Source organism: Alligator sinensis, unplaced genomic scaffold, assembly GCF_000455745.1.
Source record: "Alligator sinensis unplaced genomic scaffold, ASM45574v1 scaffold375_1, whole genome shotgun sequence".
Lineage (NCBI taxonomy): Eukaryota > Metazoa > Chordata > Crocodylia > Alligatoridae > Alligator > Alligator sinensis.
In genome coordinates this window covers 1,176,369-1,187,087 of record NW_005841928.1, presented here as the reverse complement: position 1 = coordinate 1,187,087, position 10,719 = coordinate 1,176,369, and the positions used below count along the sequence as shown (strand labels likewise).

The window sequence follows — 10,719 nt, the reverse complement described above, 5'->3', positions numbered from 1 at the left end:
ATGTTTTATCTACAGTACCACCATTGGTGGAACTCTGCTACCAGGGCTTCCCTTTGCTATTTCTGGGTCTGGGATACCACTTAATCTGAATGAGAGAGCAAGAGACAGAGAGAGAGTATGCACATGCACGCATAGAATAATATTTGATATGTCACTAGAAACAGTTTTCTTGCCAGGCAGTCTTAAGATGGTCTTTACAATAAGAGATGTTGACAATACATGTCATCAGCTGTCAGAACGATGTAGTGGAAAATTCAGATCTTACATTTATTACATCTTATAATAAGAACAGATGTGATGCAACAAACAGAGGATGCAAAATGGAGAGACAATGAGGACATTTCACTAAAATATTTGGAATGACTGTTAAGTGGTAGCAGATTTTTTGTAAGCTCTTGTATAAATGACTGTACAGATGTAATTTGGGAACATTTTCTAATGCCATAACATAAAAAAAGAATAAGAACTGAACTGTGAAGACTTACAAAAGCGATTATATAGTATTCTTGATGCCATTTAATAGGACTGAAATTGTGAGAAAACCATTTAATTCCATAAGATTGTTTATCTGTAACATTTTTGAGGCTGAGCTACTTAACTATCGGCATTAACTATCAGGAAGAAAATAAAACAACCACAACAACAAAAATAAAGATAACATTTGCACCGAACATCAAAACCAAAACCATTATCTCAGATAATGGCTGATGCACAGAAATTTCAAGCTTGAGTCCATAAATCAACAGGAAGAGGTGTCAATCACAGCATAGTGCTTCATATGCATACTGTATAGCTATCTGTGTGCTGTATAAATAGATATATAGCTAAGTAATCACAAGTGGCAAACAAACTGTATAGGCATGTATGATTTACAATTACAGGAAAGATCACTTAAAGAATAATCTACTTTATACCATGCTGTAGTTTCGAAGCAAAATAATTCTATGCATTTTGTTTAACGATGTGAAGCATTTGAGCATGTTTGAAACCCATTATATGAAAGAAAATGGCTTTGAATTAAGTATGGTGCTCTAGCAAATTACTTAAATTCTACAGAATAAAATTCTCAATCAGGATGGCTGCTTTAACAAGAATATTGGAAGCAATCAATCCAGGGATATTAAAAGTGGCAATACCAGTGATATTTCACAGGCTAGTGCTTACTTCTATTGACCAATATTGAAGACATAAGCAAGATATGTTCTTACAAGTGCTTTTTAAAGTGTTATTTAATGTTTCAAAGTATTTTGTTGGAATGATATGAATTAGAAATTACTTTCCATTTTGTTAACTAACCAGAACACCACTTCTTTTAACACCACTTATATTCACTTGTTTTGAATACTGCATTGCCTTATAGTAGGGTGCAGTTTGGGACCTCATTTCCTCCTGTGGGGCAGACTACTTGAAGGACTATTGCTTCAATAATGCAATGCAGACTTCCCTCTGACAAAGCTGTTTGTGCATCAAGAGAGACTGATGTTTCTGGGTGTATCATCGTCCAGCCAAGAAGCATGTCCCTTTAGAAAGAAAGTTACCATCAAGTTCCTGAATGTTAGTCTCTATGAAAACAGGCACCGCAACAGGAAAATGCAGTTTAATGTTAAACTAACTCAAAATGAAAGTGTTTCTTTTATTTATTTTTTAATTGGATCACCTAACTGAAGCAAACCATTTCAATTTCAAGAATGGCTAGATATTTTATTTTCCAAAACATTTTTCCTGTATTGCTATTCTGTAGGAGAAAACAAAATTTTAATTGTTTTCCCAATCTAGACTGAAAACAAATGCATGTTTGTCATCATTTCCCATGGGATGGATATTCCTAATTTTGTTTGACCTTACCATTACAGTCTACAGTTATTGTTTGATCAAATACATGTGCATCTATCAAGGCAATGATCAAATACTTGTTCTTTCCTTCAGAAAAGAGTAGAATAGTTTTCCTAAAGAAACATGAGATTAATAGAGTCACTGACCTTCTTGCTCAGTGAGGAAAAATTCCTTTGCTCTATGGGTAAACAGAAAAGATCTTCAAAGTGTAGATCCATACAGGGGAGTTCATTTTATATCACAATTTTATTCACTTGTTTTGAATAGTCACAACATTAATCTACTGCAGATAATCTATTCTGTATATTTGAAAATCCATTTATTTTCACCTATTGATATGCATGTGATACACTTGTATATAATACAGTATTTGCAGTGTTGGTTTTAAGAACAAAGTCAAAGAAAACAAATATTGAGAAAGAAGCATGATGCAGAATTTTGACCAAAATTGAGGCCAAACTCATATTCTAAAAAATAACACATTTGTAGTTTCTACTGTCCCAAATAAAGGATTTTTCTCCTTAAGATGCTGTTTTCACTCTTGCACCTCTTGTAGCATCAATCCACACAATGGTAATCCATTTTAAAATACTGAGATAGTTAACTGCTGTTTTAAACAGTTTCTCCTAATTTAATTTGAATTAGAAAAGAATATATTTCCCCACCAGTGCTTTTGATTATTCCTCAGCAAAATGACAAAATATACATCCCAAATTTATTTCCAACAATCATTAATGTTTAGCTCTCCTGTGCAATAATACAGCAGAGGTAATTAAATGGTCTTAGAACAGCCTTGGTTAGTGTGACAGATCAGCACACCCCAGGGTATTCATTCATCATGGAACCTAATTTATATCTAGTTAGCCATGTCAATGACTTGTAACAATACAAAAGATTTCCCTCTTTTTCTAAAATGCTAGTAACCATGCAGGCCATTTGAATGAGATTGCCCCCACAGTTTTTCTGACTAAATCTGAGTTTGTATGATCTTCATTTCAATGTACTAAACAAAGCATATAATATAACTCTTTCACTCTCTCCAGTTGGCATGCTTATGCAGTGTCAATACAGTACAGCAAAGAATTGTCGGCTCCCCTTTGTCTTATTATTACAGATGATGCTATATATATTAAATGGAGTATAAAATTATACATTCTGTAATAACTTAGAAAAAAGTCCATAGATGTTTAAGGCCTTTAAATATTAAGGGTTTTCATGGAACAGCACATCACAGAGTTCAAAAAAATTACTACTGAAGTAGAAAATAGGAAAATAAATGTTATTTTGAGAAAATGACTATAGGAAGGACCAGAATATCTGGGCAGGACAACAGTAAGCAAAATATTAATGAACAGCAGAGTTGAAGAGAATTATTTTTTCCTCTATCAACGAAGAGACTGAGGAGACATCTACATAAGCATCCAGACAGTACTTGTGTCCAAGCAAAAGATAGGTTCTATTTTAAATAATAACTAAAAGAAATTCTGAATGATCACCATCCAATCTCAGAATTGTAAGTCACATGCATCCCTCTCTATCTTTACAAGAAGGAACTAGTTAGTATCATTTACTGCTTATTGTGAACTTAGAAGAATTTACTGTTAAGAAACTAAAGTACATAGCAGGAACCCCAATCTTTAAACTAAACAGAAATGTATACTGTAAGGTATAAAATACTTTCTAATGAAAATGGTAATTGAGTTTTGACCACCACTTATTTAACTGCCAAAGAGCTGCAGTAGTTAGTTAGCCTTAGGGAAACATGTCAGGCTTGACTATACATTCTAATATGATTGATGTACTCAGATTACTATTACTTGTCAACAATAATTATTAACAATGGATATATATTTCCATTCCTATAACAAAAGCAACTTCAAGATGTTGAAATATGTAGCCTTTTGGAACTTTAAGATTAGAATACAAATAAAAATGTCTAAAACTGTGCCATGCCAGAGGACAATTTCTGCAACAGAAATTTGATTAAAGTGGTGTGCAGTCCCACCAACAATTTGAATGTAGGACCAAGAAATGTTTTAGAGTGAAAGGACCAGTACATTTTGAAGGCTGTCTTTGCAAAGATGAAAAGCTGTCAGTCTGGAATGGAGAACCCGAAAGATTGCTGCCTTTTCTGCACCTTTTGAACATCACCTCTTGAGATTGCAGCCACAAAATCCTCAGCAAATGCAATTTTACAAGTGTACACAGTTGAATCAGTTGAAATCTATGTGACACAGAAGTTCACAATGACTTTTCAGTAGTTTTGATCTCAAGACTGTTGCTGATAACAAGTGAGGTTCTCATTGAAATAATTGGTTCTGAAGGGCAAACCCCAGCAGTATAAAATCTCACTTCAAGGACTGCTTGCTGAAATTTCTGTACGTTGTATTTAAGGTCATCAGCCTTGAGATTGACTTGATTTGTCGTCAGCTATCGGGTTACCTGCAAAGAGACAGAAAATCAAAACTTTAGATAAAAAGTCAGATTTTTAAGAAATGCAAATTTCTCTCTAAGACCCCTACCCTTCAGAACACTAAAACCTAATTTTAAATAATTAATTAGCGTCACTATTGTCCAATGGCATTTCTCATTTAAGTTTTATATTTGCTTAAATACTTTGATGGACCAGGGCCTGGGCAAGGAACCTGCTGTCTGAATTGTGACCATACTTTAAAATGTGGGGGGGGGCCTTATTCAAAAAAATTCTAAAGACAATATACTATCAGTTCACACAAAGCCAGAAATATTAATGGAGCTTTTTATACTACCTCCATCATTTTCACCATAAGATCTTCTCTGCTTTCATAAAATTACTGAAAAACAATTATTAACAATAAGGTTGATTTAGAGCTTTCCTTCTTGTTTCTTTAATTTATCTTGCTATTTTAGGATGCAGTCTTTTTTTAAGGACCAATTACATTTTGTTAAGCATAATCATTTAGTGCGGAGACAGGCAGATTTGAAAAGAATGCATGCATGAATAAACAGGGGATATGTTTACCCTATTATTCACTCTGCAAAAAATAACTATCAAAAATTTCACTTAGAATACTTTCACCCTGGCTAACAGAAGGACCTCAGGGAAAGAAGGGAAGACAAAATATTTCACATAATTAGATTTTCCTTAAATCTGGCTTGGATTTTCAGCATAAAAAGGAAAAAAAAATCTGTTGCATCAAAGAAATCTTACTTTGAGGAATATTTCTGCTGTGTCAGTGCATACAATTAATGATCAAGTAACTTTTAATATAAAATTGTGTCAAGGGAAACTATCCCTATTTTTGAGGAGCAAACCATTGGATTGGTCATAATAACACTACAACATCATCATGTTTTCTCTTTTGATCATAGAGAGAGAGGCCATGCTCCTTGATGATGAAACATTCCTTTGCTATGAGCAAAACCATTTGCATACAGCTCTTGTTAGCTCTGCAGAGCAGAAACCTTGAGTAGAATATTAACAGGACTGTTTTAGGACTTCATTACTTTGAGCAATTTTTAGGAATCATGCTAGAAAGGCAATAATAAAATTGTACTTTCTGGTTTCTATAATACATATATTTATTCATTCCAAACTGGTTTTATTTTACTTTGGTTCCATTGGCTCAAACATCCCCAATTGAACATTTCTATTTTGCATAATTTCCTGAAGAAGAAGAATGAAGAAATAATTCAAAAGTCAGGCAACATGCTACTATGCCATGCATTTGAATGCATAGAAGGCTGACACAGCATCTAATTGTTATTTGTTACTTGCAGTACTGGAGCATATATGAGTCTTTATAATGGACTCAGATGCCATTGTGTTGCTGCTGTAAAAATATACTTACATTGGCCAGGTGGCTATACATTACCTTAATTTGAAAAATGTACAGAAAATTGTAATAAATTAAATAGGCATGACCTCAAGCAGTATTACCCAATCCTTTCCAGCCCAAGGCACATTTACATTAATAAACATTTTCTGCAGCATACCTGTTAAGGCATTCGCCATCCTCACACCTATTGTAGGTCATTATTGCTCACTGCCATGGCAAAATTCCACACCTGTTCATTTATGACGGCACACTTTTGTGCCTCAGCACACTGGTTGGGGAACACTTATCTAAAGCCCACTAAAATTAGTGCAAAGATGGAATGCAGGGGAGAACCAAAGCTATGCTGGCAATGCTAGACTCTCTAAAAAAGCCCCACAAGAGCAGGGATGTGGCCTTACGAACATTTTGCACCAGATGGTATATCAGGACCAAAGCAGAATAAGAGAAGGGCTTTTATGATACATCCTGTAAAAAGGGTACAGTGACACATTTTCTGAAGCACATTCTAAGGGTTAAGTTGCACCTCAGGTGTACCTTAAAACATGAGTGTCTACAAGTTAAAGCTCGTTAACTCATACTAAGTGGCCTCTGAGGATCTCAAATTATGCCACTTCAGGCAAAGGTTAAGGTCTGGGCCATGCTACCTAGCTCATGGCAGGGTAACTTCAGTCTGCTCCACAAAGATTAAAAAAAGGAATTTGAAGACTTCCAGCATACTGGGATGCACCATTCCCCTCCTTGGAGCAGGGATAGAGCCATGGGGTACTTTTACCCTTGTTCTGGGGGTAGGGGCGCTTTAGTTAGAGAGACTCCAAGAGCTGCTCTAATTAAAGCACCACTGAATCTCTTCTATCAGCATCCCTGAGCTTTAAAATGGCAGTAGGGGCACTTGAACTAAAGCTTGTTTGATGAGCTTTAGTTCAAGTGCCCACATGAAATGCAAGAGGATGCTGGAGCCCAGCAATTGCCATGTTCCAGCACAGTGGATTGAGTCTGCTCTGATGCACTGGAATTCCAGCACACCAGAGCAGCCTTAGCACTCATGTATAGGTACCCCAGGTGCCCGGACTATGCGCCTGTACATCAGCCCTCTTATGGCAACTGCGGGCAGAAAATGGTATTAACTCTTAACATATGAATGTTTAGTGTACGTTCTAACTTTAACATCACTTAACATTCCACAGTATAGTCTAAGTATAACATCTAACTATTGAAGAAATATTCCTAACTTGCTAGACATCTAAAGTTGGTAGGAAGCATATTTAGTTAACTTTGAAAGGTCATAAGGTTAAATCAGTCACTGATCCAAATTAGAATGTTATCAATCCAACACCAAATGGCAGTATAATCTAGTGCAAGTAAAGGAGAATTCCAGATAAGATTGGAATTTTAGCTCAGGGCAGAGAAACATTTCTTTGGCATTATTCGCCCACATCATGACAGTAACTTGAAGTTGTATAGAGGTTTGTGTGACCGGGGACCATCTCAAGGCTGGTCCCAACAATGGCCTGCCCACATGTTTAGGGAAGTCCACCCTGCGTCGCCTGCCATGTCTTCGATGTTTCCAAAAAAATGGTATTTATATGTGGGAGGCTGCCCATTTGGTTGGGCCTCAGGTGTCCTCAGACGTACCTTGGCCTCTCTGCCCCGTCACTAGGGTCACTGCTCTGCCCTTCAGCGGGCTCCTGGACCTTACACCCCATGGGCCTCAGGTCCCACTCAGTGTGCCTTGGCCCTTGTCTCAAGCCCCAATTAATGGGCCTGGACCCTGTGCTTTTCTGTCAAGGTGTGCTCCCCTATCCTTTCTCCTCCACTGGGTACCCACAAGGCGGCAAGTGCTGAAGCTTTATGGCATCCCATCCTTGCCTTTCACTGGGAAGGCACAGGTGTGGCATTTCCTGGAGACTACCCTGCCACAGGCAGCCCCACCACACCATCCAACCACATCATCCAACTCCAGTAGAGTGCAGTTTCAGGTCTTACCCAGAACCAGGAACCTCCTCCATCCCCATAGTTCCTACCCTGACCTCCAGATGTTCTGGGAAATGTAGTCAGCAGGATGAATGATGTCATTCCTCTGGCTCCATAGATGTAACTGCTAGCTCAGCTCCTAGGGCCTGCGCTTATACCCTGGCTGCCCAGCTCTTATGAAATCTGGTAGCCCCCTTGCAGTCATATGACTTCCTTATTGGGCCTAACCACACCTGCTGGCTGCTCCACAGCTTGCTCAAGCCCTTAAAGTGGTGTGGGTGGTGCCCTGCCACAGTTTGTAATATAGAATAAGTCCTTGGGAGAAATTATTGGGCAAGTACAGGTGTAGCGGCCAAAGGTATATGAGTACAGGTGTAGTGGCCAAAGGTATATGATAATAAATTTAATATTATTAAATTCTGTATGTATTACACCAGTAGCTAAGTAGCATGTAATATAATTTAATATTGTGAGTTTTCTAAATAGAAAGCCTTTCAATGTGGTTAGAAATGCTCATAGAATTCTATATCATATTTCTGTAACAATTAAAATGGCCATAGCTTTGTCCATAGCATTAATTGGGGTAAGCAGACTTCTTGGATGCTGAAGTCAATTTCACAAAGAAGCAATTACATTTTATCTATTATCTATCTGTGTTATTTCTAAAAATGTTTGATTTTGGATGCTAAGCAAGCTCTTCATATGAGCACAGCTGGGCAGCAAAATGTTGTGCCAATATTTTTTATGGAAAAAAGAGTGTTTGAAAGCAGTACCTATTCAATCTTTGAAATCCTAAGAGAATAGTAGCATGCCAAATAGACCCAAATCAATTTTAATCAGCTTTTCAATTAATAATGAATATGTTTGAAAATTAACTTTGCTCCTGCTCCATGATACAACTGGAAAAAGGACTTAAACACCCTAACTATTGATCTGAATTAATTTGTTCATACTTGAAGTGTAATTGCTCCCTTTATGCTAATGTATTTTTTCACATGGTGGTTATGTTATAAATACAAACAATTAGATTCTTTTTACTTTTGGTGTAGTAAATGTGCAATTAAAGTATAATTACTCTGCAGTTGCAGACTTTTTAATTTAAGTTGGTGAGTGACTGCTGTAAGTTGGCTGTAATTGTATGTGAACTCACTTGTTTTATTTTAAAACAATATATAATTAAGTTCAACGGAATTTTTATACAGTGTTCTTGTAGGTAGGTAAATGTTTACAGCAAGAATAAACCTTAATTTATACTATATTATATAACTCAGGAAGTACCATACGGGAAAAAGCTTCAAAACTAACCTGTGCAGTCCCAAACCTTGGTTGTCATGGTGCAGAGGAGATATATGGCCAGTCAATTGGCATTGGTACTATTGACAATATTGTCCTCCACCCCTACAGCTCTGACTACTAGTTAAAACTGCACTCCCCCAATGAACACACAAGGCTGGAAATAGAACCTCCTCTCCCTTGATAACGGATCACCCACATAATGGCAACTGTTTCCACTTTATTCTTTTCCATACCCATTAAAGTAAAATCAGGTCTTTAAGGGTGCAGCCTTTTTAGCCCATCTCTATTTTACGACATGTTACAACAGGGTGTGTACAAGAATTATATTTAGTTAGATCACCCTAACCAAGCTTAAGGGAATTTAAATTCCTGGGTGTACAAATGTTTATAGTGCTTAGGTCACCCCCCAAAAATGTGCACCCAATCTAAAGTTAGCCCTCATCAGACAAGAAATAACTTTAGATCAGCATGGGTTAACCCAACCTTAAATCTGCCTGCCACAGCCCTGGGTCTAGGAAAAAACAGCCACTCTCCTGAACCCTGAGGCTATACTGTTTTTACGCCCCTGACCCTGACCAGGCTGTTTCTCCCCCCTTAACCACCAGGTTCCCCCCCCCCCCCCCCCCCCCGCCCCAACTCCCCCTGCAGACCTGCCAGCCATCCCCTGTGACTCATTTGCTGCCAGCCGCCCATGCCTCCTCCTGGCAAGGAGCAAATGCTTGCTCATGTCAATCCCAGCTCAGATTGAGGCAGCTTAAACTAAGCTGCCTAAACCTAAAATAGGCCCTGTGAATGTCTTTTCACATCTTTAGTGTCATTTACTCATGTAAGATTTGCAAGATTAGGTCTAGTGATATAGTTAACAGTTAAACACATGGTACAGTGTGTTTATCTATGATACTTTATTTCTTCAGAGTAACAAATACCTCTATATTTATTTTCTAATTATAGGACTATTTATAAATATAACTGAGGCATCTAATTATTCTTAGTTTATAGTTTTATAACATAAAAGAAGCAATCAGCCAAAAAGCACACAATATATTGAAATCAGGGTGTAATGAAACATTCCTTGTTTATCAGCTGCCAGTTACAATGTACAGTGTTTGTACACTGTCATCTTTTTGACTGACAGAGCTTTTTTTTTTACTATACATGATATTCCATACACAAAAACTACATTAAATAAAAAATTTTAGGTTGCAAGCCAAGTACTCAAAGATTAAGTATTTGCTAAATTTATGCCTGCCCTTAATTTTGCCCCTTGTATATCCACCTTGTGCACTGGATGAACGCTGTAGGAAAAATCAAATCACATTATAAGGTAATTAAATGCCTGCACCATAATCCAAATACACTGTGGGAGGAGGGAGGGGTGTGAGGTCATATCACTCTTCCCCATGTATAGGAGTTGGTAGACCTTCAGTCAAAAATGACACATCCAAAAGGAGAATCCAGGGATTAATGCAAGTGATGAGAAACTGGGAAACTCCAATTAATTATCTTCTCCCAGGTTCTACTACAATGGCTTTGGCAACCCTCTGATGGTTCCAGTATATCATAAGGGTACTTTTTAACATGACAAGAAATTGCATGCGGAAAAAAGCAAAGGCCCATAGTAGCTGAAGAGTGTCTCTGTCAAATATCAAAGTCCTGTTGAAAATAATGAAAATATATGAGTTTCCCAAAAGAAAGGTTGCAAGAAAGCCCTATAATGGATAACCTTAGGTAACCAAGATACAGGGATTTATACCACCTTTCTCTATAAGAGATAAATTAAGGAAGAGGAATGTCATAAACA

At 37.2% G+C, this 10,719-nt stretch overlaps 1 protein-coding gene across 2 annotated transcripts in view; it reads right to left on the bottom strand.

Annotated features, from left to right (window-relative positions):
* Positions 1-2,060: 2,060 nt before the first annotated feature.
* The window catches only part of FAM19A2 (family with sequence similarity 19 member A2, C-C motif chemokine like), a 345,875-nt gene continuing 337,216 nt past the window's right edge, over positions 2,061-10,719 (bottom strand). For both annotated transcript variants that reach the window (XR_003093019.1, XM_025198785.1), the window contains one exon: positions 2,061-4,275. Coding sequence is in view for 1 of the 2 variants with exons in the window: in XM_025198785.1 (XP_025054570.1) it covers positions 4,264-4,275 (12 nt within the window). In the remaining variant the exon portion in view is untranslated. The remainder of the gene's footprint in view (positions 4,276-10,719) is intronic.